The sequence below is a fragment of the Mixophyes fleayi genome, chromosome 4 (genome assembly GCF_038048845.1).
Source record: "Mixophyes fleayi isolate aMixFle1 chromosome 4, aMixFle1.hap1, whole genome shotgun sequence".
Lineage (NCBI taxonomy): Eukaryota > Metazoa > Chordata > Amphibia > Anura > Limnodynastidae > Mixophyes > Mixophyes fleayi.
Genome location: NC_134405.1, coordinates 50,529,246 through 50,544,321, shown reverse-complemented (window position 1 = coordinate 50,544,321; position 15,076 = coordinate 50,529,246). Strand labels below are relative to the sequence as shown.

Here is a 15,076-nt window from a genome sequence, read left to right as displayed (position 1 = left end):
TATTATTTATTACAACTAGAAATAATAGAAAGCCCTGTCCACTTTGCTTTGCCGGCACAAGATTGAGATATTGCTCTTTATCTCTTTGATATGTTTATTCATTCATTAAATTAGATTAAGAACACACAATGGGTGTCATTTATAGTATTATTTTGTAGCTCAAAAATAAACTTAAAATTTCAGCTGTTTGCACAAATTTTATTTTGAGTTTCATGTATTAGTATACAGCTGCACAAAAAATACGCCATTCATCGTCACTAACTTTATAATGATGACTGCTGTTTAAATAAATTGAATAAACAAAAGAAATATCAGAACTGCCCCCCTCACCCAAAAAACAGTAAGCAGCACCTGTGGTTATAGATTGTAGCTAATGCAGAAGGGACAAGAGATTATTTGCAGAGCGTGCAAACTAGGGTTAAAGTTAAAAGACCCCTGTTGGGTGACGCACAACATTCTCCTATCAGAGTCACGACGGAAGGAATGAAAAAGGGACCTGTTCACAGCTAGCCAATCAGAGCGGCTTACCTCTGGTCGGAGTGTGAGAAAACTGCTCTGATTGGCTAGCTGGGTATACTCCTTTTGTGGGCTATGAATGAACTTTATTGTATGTATATATTGAGTGAGTCTTTAATGGGTTGGTTTTATTTTTATTTTGTATTAAAGGTTATATTAAAGAGTCTGGCTTCCAGGAATGGAATCTTAAACAGAATATATATCGCACCGGGTAGACTTTATTCCTCCTTATTTATTCATTACTAGATTGGTCATTTATTATATTGACTATACTGTTCATAAACATCAGAAGAGAGGTGCAGCTACACATACAAATAAATAGATTGAAATTGGACAGAGAAAGGGGGAAAATGTGTTTTTAGGGCACTCACAGTCTTAAATTTAATACTTCTAAACTTTATTGATAATATATGCATTAATATTTTGCATTAATATAAATGTAATCTTTGTTTATTAAAGGAGAATTCAATTGTGAAAATAATTTAAATATTTTAATGCATATCAATAAAGTTTAGAAGTATTAAATTTAATACTGTGAGTGCCCCAAAAACACATTTTCCCCCTTTCTCTTTCTAATTTCAGTACTTTAAACGAAGGCAGTAGTAGAAGTGGTGGTATAGAAGATAACCGTATACATGCCTACTTCAACCTTTGGCTTCGGACCCTAGGCTATTTGTTCCCCTGTATTAGTGGCAACCAACCCAGGCAATAAGCTGTGGTGCAGGCTATTGTTTTATGGTGGGAGGGCTACTGTTTTATTTATTAAAACGCTTCCGTTTAGCAAGTAAAAACAGACAGTCATCATCATCGGCACTTAGCCTTACTTCACAGCTTGGGTAGATGTAACTTTTACTCCTCCTACTAGACATATCTGGAGATGTGGCCTACCCTGAACAGTCCACAACCCCAGGGGCCACCTATTAGTTTACCCATCCTTACCGTAAATAAATTGTGATTGGACTGTGTCGATCCGACACTCCAGACTTATGCTACATTAAAAATTCCACATTGTGTTACTGCACATGTTAAAAGCAGTTTTTTTTATACCTGAAAGCTGGATTTACATCTAACTCTTAATCAGGTCCAAAGTGTTGAAAATCAAGGATACTTCCCTACTGGTGCCAGACTAGTGTACCCTTAATACACAGTTCATCAGCTCCTACACTGATATAGGAGACAAACTGTACTATAATAGTGATCTTGGAACCCTAAGTCTTTTTCGAACAAAACAGCTGCCTACTTGCAGCCAGAGCTAACATTTCTATTCTCTGAGACTTTCTAGATAAAAGTGTGCAATTAATAGTAGGTATCTTCCTTCGTACCAAGGGTCTCCTGGAGATACATCTGTCCAACCATTTTCATATACTCTTCTACAGCCTTTGTGACAATAGTGTTTTCACGGAATATTAATGAGTCTTGGACATCATAACGAGAAATCTCGGCTACTCCTAGTTCCACCAGGAACTCCTATTGGAAAAAAAGTGAAGATGGGTCAAATAGGGCTATGCTCAGCCTCAAATACTGAATTGCATAGGCACAATGTCAGTATCCCATGATTTGCGGTTTGTAAAAGTTGCTAAATAGTTCCATCTCACCTTGGCCTGTCCAGTGCTCTGCAGGACATAGATCAGTGACCTGCCCAGCTCCTCTTTCTCACGAGCGCTCAGAATGGGCTCCATTGCTCTGCTCAATTTGAGATACCGCCAAGTAAGATACTCGGCAAACTCCTTGTACTGCACAAGGGGAAGTACACAAAGCTTCCTGTATCTGCCTCGTACTCTCAGTGTTACCTCTCCACCAAGAGGTACCCATCTTTCTACTCCCTCCTTCATGCCTTCTAATGCCAATGTTACAGTCCCCACACCAGTGGCTTCTTTTCCCTCTCGAAGAAGATGGAGGGCAACATGGCCTGAAGAAAAGGGCAAGTCCCGTAAAATAAAGCTCTCGCCCCAGAATACCACCCCAGCCTCGGCTGCCTTGCTTGAGGTCCGACCATAAAGGGAACCATCCAGGTGGACCTCGCAGAAGTACCGAGCACGGGAGCCAGGACCTGAATTGGAAAGGCCTTTGGCTTCATGGATCCACAGACTGAGGGAAGACTCTTCACGTTCACAGTTATCCTGAGAAAAAGAAATAAATGTGTCAAAGCCATGACTTCTACCAAAGGTTGTAGCACCAATGCTGTATGAGGTAAGCCTGAAATGCTGGCATGGTGTTCCTTTTTTGACATTTCACTTTATTTCTCTATCCCATAACATGAGACAAGTGGGACAGTTACCCTCCAGAATGACATTACCTGAGAAAATCAGTACACTGCCCAGCCTCACCTGCTGGTTGGTCTACATTGATCTCCTAAAGTTGCCAACCTTTAAAAATATCCTTCACTGATACATTAATGTAGGGCTTAAAAATAGTAGCAGCGGTCTCACTGATTTACATTCTTCACCTCTGTGTTTTATTGTAGACACTGGTGGAGTCTGAGTTTTATTGCTCAGTACGGGTGTAACATTTACTTTTTTCAAGTCAAAGACATTTTTCATCCCGTCCCATTTATTTTAATTTGTTTTATCTGGTTATGTTTATATTTGTCCATATTTACTCATACTTACCAACTTTTAAAACCTGTCCCCTGGGACATCCGGGAGAACAGATCATGTGACAAGGGTAGGGGGCATGCCGCTGCGTCACCATAGCCCCCCCTACTTTAAAAAAAGCCTAAATTCACGGCATTGAATAGCAGGGGGTGATACTTAATGGTACAATTGCGTCATTAAGCCCCACCTCTACAAGTGTCTGGGAGATTGCTTACTCTTCCAGGAGTCCTCCCCAAAATTCAGGAGCCTCCCAGAAATTCCAGGAGAGCAGGCAAGTATGTATTTACTAGAGGCGCAGGGGCAGCTTTATGACACATCTGATCCCAACCCTATGTTTAGACAGCAAATCCACCTTGTTGTCACGGTTGGCGGGTGTGTGTGTTGCAGGATGAGGGTATATACTAGTTTTCCTTTATAATGAAAGTAAGTGATGTGCTAGTGATAACAGGTGCAAATCTACTCACCTTATCCGGCTGCACAATTCGGCGGAGATTGTCAATCCACCGATCTCGCTCCTGAACTGAGGAACATCCGAAGCAGCGGCTACCGCTGGCAGTGATGACCTGTGAGACAGGAAGGCAAAATCATTCTATGGATTCGGAACCCTCACTATGCCATGAGCAAATGGAAGCTTACAGTTCCTTTAAAGCAGGGTTGTCCAACCCGCGGCCCGCGGGCCGTATGCGGCCCAGCACGCCTGGAAATGTGGCCCAGAAGGAGTTTTGGTTGTGGCAAGGGGCAGCACTGTTAATGGAAAAAAAAAATCCTGCAAAAAAAAGAAAAGAAAATACTTACCTTGCGGTCACGTCAGCTGGTACTCCGGCTCCCTCCCTTGTCTCCTCCTCCGTGTGGTGCTCGCAGTGAATGTCGGGCATGATGTCATCACGCCCAACATCCATTGCGGAGCGCAGCACAGAGGAGTCACCGCGCGAGAAGAACAATCAGCAGCACAGAATTGAAGAAAAGAAGAGAAGAGGACAGAAGAACAAGCCGATTAAAAGGTAAGTTAAGGGGGATTTTTTTTTATTATTTCAAGGGACGCTGACTAGTGAATAAAAGTCACCTGGTCCTGGAGCATCATGGACCTTATCTCCCTGCTACATACTTCTACTTGTAATACTAATGGGGCATTATATATTATTCTCTTTGGCCCATTATAAGTTGTTATCCCTTAACTAACATAGTGGTGTAATTATCAAAACAGGTCACAATTTGGGGTCACAGTGATGTATATGTCAGGTACCACAGGCCTGGTCAGGGCACCCTGATATACAATGCCTGGCTTAAATGCACTTTATTGATATTGCATTGAAACAATACAAAAAGTGATTATAGTATAATAACTAGAGAGGATTTTTTGAACAGGGCGATTGAAAGGTAAGTATAGGGGGATTTGGAAAAAAAGTGATATATATATATATATATATATCACTTTTTTCTCATATATATATATATGTTAACTATGTTTTCTATAGTTTTTTGGATGATCAGCTATCGTTATTGTTAGTGTATCTTATGTGCGGCCCAAACCAACTCGTCGCCTTCCAATGTGGCCCAGGGAAGCTAAAAGGTTGGACACCCCTGCTTTAGAGGTCATTTATAAACTGGAACATTTTCAGGCATGCAGCACATAAGCATTTAATTGTCCACCTTGCTGCCATTTTACTGTGCAATCTTCATGAACATTGCATAATGTTCGGGTCATTCATGTAACAATGTGGGATGTACTTATGTATGTATATAAATAACGTCCTCCCTATCTCTCTGCAGGAAAATACAGTCATTTTATCTTTCAATTACCTCAAAGCAGAACTGCTCCCCCAGTATACTGCTGTGCAGAGCCCTTATCACGACATCTTTCTCGTTACTGAGGTCCAGAATGTCTACACCTCCCAAGGACTCATGGGATCCATGTAGACTCCTGGAATAAAAGTTGCTATTTAAAACACAGAAAATGCAGTGTACATTGCTGTACTAACACATATAGGATTTACCTTTTATCATTGCCCTCAGTTCTCAGGACTTGTTGTATATTATAAGAGCTTACAGTCTTAACATTAGGATGGAATACATACGACTTAAAGAAACTCTTCACTCATTTGTCTTTAATTCATATCCTCCAATTAATAGAGTCATAAATTGTTTAATTATTTCTGCTGTTGCTGTGTGTTTGGAGAGTAACCTTCAGGACGTGTTTACACCTAATGGCTGTTAATGTGCCGATCATCCTCTAACGTCTAATATGTGTGATAATGATAAAATTCACACCACAAGTCTATAGGCAACTATTACACTTATTAAAGTTGAATATTGAAGTTACAAAAAAGAAATTAAAATTAAAAAAAATCAATGGTTGCCTATAGGTTTATTCTCACCATTTCGTTCTAAAATGTTAACAATTCATGTCGAATTTTAGAACATGACATAACCAATTTCTCAATGTGCGTTACCAGTAGTGTAGATTGTATTGGTAAAAATGCATGAAAAATGTTAAAAATACATAATTAAAATATGTCTAAAGTTAGTTTTCATGCTCTATACTCATTTTCATAGTGTATATATATATATATATATATATATATATATATATATATATATATATTAGAGATGAGCGGTTTGGATTCCTTAAAATCCGTTAAAATCCGACGTTGGGGTCCTAAGTGAAACCGAGTCGTGACGCTGTTTCTCCTGCCAAACTCGGGTCTCATAACGAGGCGAAACATCAGGGATTTTTGTTTTGCAAATCTTTTGCTAGTTTTCAATTGCCTTTTATTGTATATATAGTCCGCTCTCGTTCTCTCAAGTGCCAGTTTAGAAAAGACAGCATGAATAATAGTGCAGCAAAAGGTTTTGGGAGGGAGGTAAGATGCGTACAAGGTACCTGTACCACCCATGTGTGCCCGACGATGGTGATTATTGTGGACCTATGGCTCCATCTGCCCATCTACAGCCCTTTCTGGTGGGATTATAAGTGGGGGATGCAGAGGCCCAATAGCTTTCTATTGGTTCAAGTAGTCACACCCATTGTAGGCTTCATGCGCAGTTTTGGCTTTTGCCAAAGTTGCGCTTGCATACTAAGGTGAAGCCCCAAAGGATTGGCCACACTGGGGCTGATATTACATTTGCTAGTCCTACAGGTACCACATAGCCTTGGCAGTAAGGTGAGAAAAGCATTGATAATATTACACACTATCACAGTGATGGCTAACCTGTGACACTCGAGTTGTTGTGAAACTACAAGCCCTAGCTTGCTTTTCCAGCTATCAGCTAGTTATCTATTGGCAAAGCATGCTGGGGCTTGTAGTTTCACAACACCTGGAGTGTCACAGGTTAGCCATCACTGCACTTGTTAGCCATCACATACTTGTGCATTTATATAAGAGATTGAAATTAAAATACCTGATGCCTGAATGAGACGCATCACTTATCTCAGAAGTGAGACCACCCACCGTTCTGTTCTTCGGGGGAGGAGCATTTACACAAACACAATCTTTGTTTCATCCAGGTCAGATGACAAGGTAACTCCATGTATGTGGGACTGTTCAGGAACTGTGTAATAGTGCGAGGTAATAATATGTGGTAATTACCTCTCGTCTGGTTGCAGTGGTGAGGCACTTCTCTTTGTTCTATTCTTCTTCTTTTTCCTCTTTAATATTAAACCCTAAAAAAATCATGTACAAGAATGTTATTCAAGTAGAACTGCACAGGAGGCTATAAGTTATAAATGCATGCTCAGTGCTGGAACTAGAACTGCATGCAAAGGTTTGCGCACCCCTGGTTAAATTGCATGTCTCACGGAATCCCTAAGTGAAAGCTGCCACAACCTCTGCAAGGTACAGACTTAAACATATCATTGTCCTTCATTTATCTCGCTAAGAGTCTTTGCTTTAGGAATTTCTCCCAGCTCTTCATTGCAGTCTTCTAGCTCAGAAATATCCTTAGGTATTCTTGTATGCGCTCCATGCTTGAGATCTTCCCACAGATTGTGAACAACATTCAAGCCTGGGGACACTCAAGGATGTTCCAAAACCTTAATATTTCATTCCTGTAAGTACTTTTTTATGATATATTTTGGATCACTGTTATATTCAATCATTATCTTCTAGAAATTATTCATACTTAGCATCGTGGACAAACAGTAAAAAATGCTTTAATAGTTTAACAAAGCATTTTTTATTTTCTTATTTTAAAATTAATATTTTTTTTACTTATTTTATTTTATTTTTATTTTTGTTTAACATTGCAGTTTTAGCTTCCTGTTCCGCTGTGCATGCGTGAACTAGCAATTCTAGCTTATTCATGCACAGAGGCTTTGATGAGCTTTAAGAGTACTCTTACTGCTGCCAACCAAAATGAGCATTGCTCAGCTGCCCTGGGTACCTTTTATTGATACACTGGACTGAAACCAGATTTTCTATCGAGGCAATGAATAAATAGGCCCCACAGTTTAATACATTCTTCCTTCCCCTTGGACAATATATCCTGCGTCACTGGCTGCCACTCAACTGCAAAGCATCCACTGCAGGCTTCATGCTTTTTTGCATGCCACATGCTAACCGGCAGAAAGGACCAGTTGGATAAACAAGGAGAAATGACCGTTGAATTTGGAAGAAAGAATATCATTGGTGACTTTGGTAAGGACAGCTTGGGACATCGGAAGTTACGTGTGATGACAATGGCAGCAGAATCAAGGGCAGAGGTGAGGGTGTATTTCTAGATTATATCAGCCTGATTATGGCAGGCAATGATGGCTTTTGGTGAGAGGAGTGTTTCAAGCGAGGAAGAAGAGATTGCTGGGTCGAGTGCATCAAGATTTTATTTGTTGAGTAAAGGTTTGGGAGAGGAGGGTTCAGGAGGTGAAGAGATGGTGAAAAAGAGGTGGTGGTAGTCAAAGAGCGGGAAAGAGGAGTTGGAATAGTCGGAAGTATCATAGAGGTTTGAGAAAACAAGGTTAAGGAAGTGAGTTCCATTGGACAAGCACAAAAGAGGAAGAGAAGGAGAGATGTTTAGATGCAACAGGGTCAGTGGGGTTATCAATAGGAATATTGAAATCACCCAGTATAAGAAAGTGGAGGTCCGAGGACAGGAAGTGGAGTGCAGCCAGGCCACAAAGTTATCAATGATATAGAAGAGAGGGCCAGATGGGCGGTTGATGAATGCAACATGAAGGTGGACAGGAAAGAGGAGATGACTGGAATGAATCTCAAAGGAGAAGAATGAGGGTAAGTCACGATGATTCGGGCGGTGCAATGGGGAGAGACAAGGATCTCCATGCTGCCTCCTAGTTGGTCCCCAAGTCTGATGGTGTGGGTGAAGGAGAGGGCTCTGTAGGAGAGAGCAGGAGGAGAAGTGCGGAAGATGAGAGCCAGGTGTCAGTGATGGTGAGAAGGTTAAGGGAGTCGGAGATAAAGAGATTGTGGATGGAAGCCAGTTTATTGCAGTGGGATCTGGCATTTTAGAGAAAGGGAAAGAGGGTTGTAGGAAGAATGTGGTTGGCGGGATTGCTGTTGTGCAATATTTGGGCTATGCTTGGGAAGGGGAAGAGGGGCATAGGATTGTAATCCATGGTTGCAGGAGATGTCCCCAGCAGTCTAGAGAAGGAGCCATGTCCAGAGGAAGAAGTGGGTGGGAAAGGGTGACTTGTTGAGCTGGAGGGAGGTGGGGTGGGTAGGAAGGAGAGAATATGACAAGGGGAGAGAGGTTGAAGAATGATGGGAGAAGTTGGAATCCTAAGTGAAGGGAGGGTCATGCAGTTGTAGAGAGTGACAGAGGGATAAGGGGAAAGTGATGGGTAGAGAAGAGGGTCAAGAGGTGGAGACAGTAAAGAGGGAGGAGAGAGGGGAAGAACGACAATAGGTACAGGATGGCAAGGTGGAGGATGGGACATGCAAGCAGTAGAGCTGGAAGTGAAAGCAGGGGTAGGGAGTGGGGAGGCATCTTAGTGTGAGGAGAAAAGGCAGGAGCAGGTGAGAGAAACCATCCATTTTAGTACCACTCCTTTCATTAAGTAAAATTATTTCCAGCGAGGATTCTGCACTGTGCTTTGTCATAAACTGAGCCTTGCGTCTCTCAAGTTGCCACCACAGCTAGGCTGGAAATACATTGGTGGCCATAGGAATATATTCCTTGACAACCACTAGTGTTGAGTATTACAGTGAGTACTTTACTGACAACAGTGGGAAATGCTGTTAATGCTGACAATAAAAAATAATATAAAATGTCAAAGTTACCTTCACATTGTTAAATTGATTCTTTGTATCAGAATCTAAATTTCCATCAGAAACAGCATCTGTAACTAAACCGAATATCAAAAGTAATACTGGCATAAGAAAACAGCAGTATATCCAGTCAAACATACATTACATCAGGCAATAAGACACTTATTATCTAGTCTACCACATTAAACATTGAAATCAGTCTCTTAGTAGCTGGTTTTGTTCTGATGCAAGTTCCATTAGGTAATGAGGTACTCATGAATCTTGTCACAAAAATAACATATTATTTAGGGAAACAACATTGGAGCTAATTTATCCATATATCATGCAGTTATTAAGGAATATGACACTTCAGAGATGAACCGGTAACACAACAGTGGGGGTTTCAAGTGGAGGTCTATAAGTACACAAAATATGTTCACAGGAGAAATTAGACTGAACATTATGTCAACACTAAATAACGGGCCATGGAGCAGGAGTGGCCATTTGGAGAGCGATGACATATTATTCCATGGGGTAATAATGCTTAATAATAACATGACCCATCAGGTACTAAGTGCCCCAGTTTCTTAAAATGCCAGTTCTCTTGTTCTGTATGCTATGTGTAGAGTAGATATGAGAAGTCTACACACCCTTATCGGAATTGGAGGTGTTTGTTATGTAAAGCCTGAAATCAAGATAAATCATGTCAGACATTTCTCCACCTTTAATGTGACCTTGCAACCAACAAAATCAAGTGAAAGACAAATAGACAATTTTAGGAAAAAGAGATGAAAATAAAAAATGTACAAATCCTTGGCTGCATAAGTGTGCATGTCCCTAATTTAATACTTTGTGGAAGAACATTTTGCTTTTATTATAGCAGTGACTTTTTTTTTTAATAAGTCTTTCAACTTCACACACCCAGGGCCGAATTAACCCAAGGTCTAATTTGGCTACAGCCCAGGGGCCTTGGGCATCCAGGGGGCCTTTCAAAGTCCACAGCAGCATTATTGATCGGTCCGGGGGTGGGAGCGCCCCAGGCCCGATTAATGTTGCTGAGGACTTTCACTGCTGTCATCCATCCCCGGCGCTCAGTAATCTGCTTACTGAGGAGATCTCGCGAGAGTAGGACTATGAGTCTCACTCTCGCGAGATCTCCTCAGTAAGGAGCTTACAGCGCGCTGTGGAAAGAGGACTGAAGAGACTGGTAAGTGCTTGGGGGGCCTCACGGGGGATGGGGGCATCGCGGCGGCTCACATTGGGGGCCTCATGGGGGAATGGAGGCCCCCTTAGCCCAGGGGCCTCCATTCCCTTAATCCGGCCCTGTACACATCTGAACTTTGCAATTCTAACCTGCTCTTCCCTGCAGAAAATGTTCAGGGTCCAATATATTGCGAGGAGATCTCCTGTGCGCAGCCCTCTTTAGGTCACTCCACAGGTTATTTTATTATTATTATTATCTTTTTTTATAAGGCGCCACAAAGTGTCTGCAGCGCAGACAAGTGCACAGTGCATATGACTAAACAGGACCTGGCATACAGGGCAGTACATTAACAAAGATCAGTAAATTATCGACCCAGTTGACAGCAGGTACACTGGGCAAATAGGTACGAGTGACGTTTTCAATGGGTTTGAGGTCTGTGCTCTGACTGGGCCAACCCAAGACTTTGATCTTCTCTTGTGATGTCATTCCTTGGTTGACCTGATATGTACTTGGCTCATTATCATTTTGGAAGGCGAAATTCCTCTTCATCTGTAGTGTCCTGACAAAGGCCAGCAGATGTTGTCCCAAAATATCTTGGAGCCATTCATTACGCCTAGAGCCCCTGAGCCCCTGTCCCAGCTGGGGAAAGGCAGATCCACCACCACTATGCTTCACAATCACTTTCACTACTGGAAGGTGTATGCTAGGTGAATGCGATTGGTTAACTCTAAACACAGCTACAGCTCGATCATGAAGGGGGGGTGCACATTTATGTCATCAGGGTATTGTAGGTTTGTGTTTTCACTTCTTTTTCCTAAAAATTGTCTTTAATTTTCACTTGAATATTGTTGGTTGCAAGGTCATATTAAAGGTGGAAATGGTCTGACATGATTCAGATTGATTTTAAGCTTACATCAGAAACACCTGCAAAGGTGTGTAGACTTTTTATATCCACTATATGCATGATTATAAGCACAGTACTACTCCTCTTGTTCTGTTGTTCCTCTCTGCTGCAGCCCCTCTCGGTCTATGCTCTGGTAAGTTTATGAGCGTAACTTGGCTGTTTGTCGCTGGAGAATTTTGAAAATGAGCGGGACTATCTCTGGTGGTCGCCAGGAACTGTACCGGGACAATTTTGAAAATGAGCGGAACTTGCGCTGGTTCTGGAGTCAATGCTGATTCAGCGAGCTGTGGAATGTCCTAACAGTCAGCACAAACTGTAGAATTTCAAAAATAAAAATGCAGCTACCCTAAGCACAGTGTGAGCTGTGCTGGGACAGGGGTTAGTAACTGCTTGACTGCGCTGTCCCTTTACCAGGTTTTGCTAATTGTTGCAGGGAGAGATTTTAAAGAAAAATTTATAAAAGGAGTTATCCTAGTTTCAGTATGTAGTTTTATTATATATACTTCTTTTATCCTTTATGTTGGATTTAAGTTACAGTATGTGTTCTTATTATATATGGGTAAATGCACAGTTTTATTTCTCTCATTCTTAATACAATACTTTGTGTCTGTTCCCATGTAATGTTTATTGAAGGGGAATATGATATACAATGGAATTGTAGGCTGATCATATTCAGTGATCACATGAGATGGTTTTAGTTAAACCCACCCAGCTGTATCCCTGAAAATTATATTTTGATTATTTGAACTAAGAGTAAGGTGTGTGTAGACTATATTTGGTTTACTGAAGAGCAGATGAAGGTATTGGTAACCAGTCAACATTAATAGCGCTGACAAACAGATTTTCAAATCAGCCACTTCCGGCAGGAAGGAAATAGTGAGTTTAAACTACTTAGCTGCATTAACCCTTCCACTCCTGCTTTTTAGCCATAGGTCATCGCTTAGAAATCCTACAACTCTGCAAAATACATCTACTTTTCACTAGCTGCAAAGCTTTAATGTGCCATTTACAAAAGAACTGCAGTATATCTTACGCTATATTCTTATGTCTTACCTGCCTCCACCTTGTCTATCAGGGCCCCTTCAGTGTTAGACACACAGCTCCCTGCCCGACTCCGTGTGCGAAATGCATCCTGAGGGTAGGAGAGAGAATTGTTCAACCTCACGCATTTTGTGATTCAGTACACCATGATATCAGTGTCCAGTGACAGATCTTTTATATCACTTGTATCCTGTAAAGGCAGAGTGCTTCTGACTCTCTTGATATGATAAGTTTGTAGTCCACACAACATAGCTCAAATCAGTGGATCTCTAATAACCTATCATTTAATATATCTTTATGGTAAAATGGAAATTGCTACCAGGGAATGCAGCAGTGTGTAAATGCTTATTTTACCATACAACCGATGGCTCTACATTATGGACCTGGTTAATCTGTGGATGCAACCTGCGCGCAACTTGGGCTAAAAAAAAGAGCATAGAACTTTAGCGTAGTTCCGACCGAATTAAAATGAAAGAGGATGTCAATATAGGTATAAGTACGCTCAGCCTAAATGTTACTGGCCCTATGTAGACAGACAGAACAGGGTGAAGGATACAGACATGCATAAGTGCAATATAAAGTTAGGACGCATAATAATATTTTTTAAAAAAATGAGTAACTCTTAATACAATACTCATTAATAAAAATTAATTAATAAAAATATTTTTTCTTTTTTTTAAGTAAATACATAAATCAGGATATTCCTAATGTGTACTGTATATACAATGCCCTTCAATAGTCTGTCTTCCTTACGTACTTAAGAGAAACCCAGAACTTGAATTGACCGCTCATGCGCTGCCACGCCCTCAGCATGACCTTACTGTACATTGCCTTTGTTCATCCAAAGCTATTTCATGCAAGATACGGCCCGCAAAAATACTTACGTCCAAACACGAATCAGGCCCTATGTGTCGGGTTATTACTGAGCCTTGTTAAAGTCTACCTATTGGGGACTAGATATTTTATTTATTTAGACCCTAAGGGAATTTTTCCATATAACCCTGCCTCCTGAATTTTGTTACATATATTCACTAGTAGAGCCTTACAGCCTGGGGCTCTTTTTTAGGAAGCACACTGGATGAGCACTACAAATCACGTTGTTCTGATCTTGCCCTTAGTATAGCCCTTATCCAAGATGGCCAAGACTCTTTTATGAGATTCTGGATCTCATTTCCTGTTGGGCTTATAAAAGACACTTCATTACTGATGCTTTCACTGAACCTTGCCCACATTTTTGTGTTCATGATTTCACTTGTTTGATACTTTCACAGGAACTATCTCTGACTTGTGATTATGGACTTTATTCTTAGATACTTTATATATGGTTTATGAAATAATTTCGGTATTGGACTTCCATCTGTGATACCAGTAGTGTGACATTGGTTTTGCACCAGTGTGCACACTTCCAGGTGCAAACCTACTCTCCAGTCGGCATAAGTCTAACTGAAAGCTGCAAAATGTACCAGATTAAAAGTTAAGGCCAAGACCTGGGTGTAAATGTATTAACCTGCAAGTTGGTCAAATTGCTGATTTTTGGCAATATTGATGGCCAAAATTAAAATGGCTATCCTATTAAATTCAAAATCGGACAAGTTTTGCCTTTAATAAATTTGGCGCTTTAAAATTGGCCGACAAAATCGCCGAAAAGCGTCAATTTGATGAAACCACGGGTTAATACATTTACCCCCTTAATGCCTGCCATCTGAGCAGGGGCAACATTTCTGTGCGCCCTTTCACAATGCTGGGAACATCCCAAAATAAGGATCATCTTTACCTGTTTATCGTATTTTAATAGTCTTCACCCATGAAATGCCATTTCTTTTATCAAAGCTAAGTGCACCATTGAGCCTACTCTTTACTTGGCAAGGATCTAGACTCCGTCCATCTCCTCCCTCGTATTCCTTAGTGCAAAATGCTGCTTATCAGCAATCGCCACTATCTTTATATGCCTATTTTGCAATAAGTAATTTAGGTCCCATGTTTCTACAAATCTTTGTTTACGGATTAGTCCACTTAGGTATCTAATTTATTTACCCTAAAGGATTTCTTTCATTTAAACTTTTTACCTATCTGTTTTATTTTCTTACACACACTCTTTAGTACAGCAAATCTAATGGTTATCTGGGGTTGAAAGCACTTTGCTGTTTACATTGAAATACCATATGCACTATGCACACAGCCACCGCCACGTAAATCTGCTCGACATCATGGAAAATCAAAGAGCTACATAGCTTTTTCTTTGTGTTTGTTAGGAAGTAATACTGATTAATTTATGTGAAACACAACTCCAAGCTCTCCCTCCATTTGTACAGTGTGTGTTGTTTGTTGAGTAAGCAGCATACATATCAGACATAGTCATTACCTGCTCTTCTCCTTTGGTCAGCAGAAGACAACCATCTACAAGGGAGAAGTTTGATACATCCCAGACAGGAACTTTAGGCGTTGTGTTGCAAGTAAATATAAGGGGTGTCTCTGAAAGTATAAACTTACAGGTTTACATCAAACCAATAAAGATATATAGTCATTACAATATAAACTTATTGGACAATTGACGTGTTTATGAAGTCAGCGGAACAAACTAGGCTTAGGCCCCAGGTCTCAAGCAGAGGTTGTTTTTTTT

At 40.7% G+C, this 15,076-nt stretch overlaps 1 protein-coding gene across 1 annotated transcript in view; it reads right to left on the bottom strand.

The window, feature by feature from the left end:
• Nucleotides 1-15,076, bottom strand: part of RASAL3 (RAS protein activator like 3) — a 60,368-nt gene that overhangs the window by 26,225 nt on the left and 19,067 nt on the right. The window contains exons 2-9 of the mRNA XM_075206958.1: nt 14,819-14,928; nt 12,469-12,547; nt 9,341-9,405; nt 6,698-6,771; nt 4,911-5,031; nt 3,575-3,673; nt 2,112-2,636; nt 1,839-1,983 (exon numbers count right to left, since the gene is read on the bottom strand). Of these exons, the coding sequence (XP_075063059.1) occupies nt 1,839-1,983; nt 2,112-2,636; nt 3,575-3,673; nt 4,911-5,031; nt 6,698-6,771; nt 9,341-9,405; nt 12,469-12,547; nt 14,819-14,928 (1,218 nt within the window). The remainder of the gene's footprint in view (nt 1-1,838; nt 1,984-2,111; nt 2,637-3,574; nt 3,674-4,910; nt 5,032-6,697; nt 6,772-9,340; nt 9,406-12,468; nt 12,548-14,818; nt 14,929-15,076) is intronic.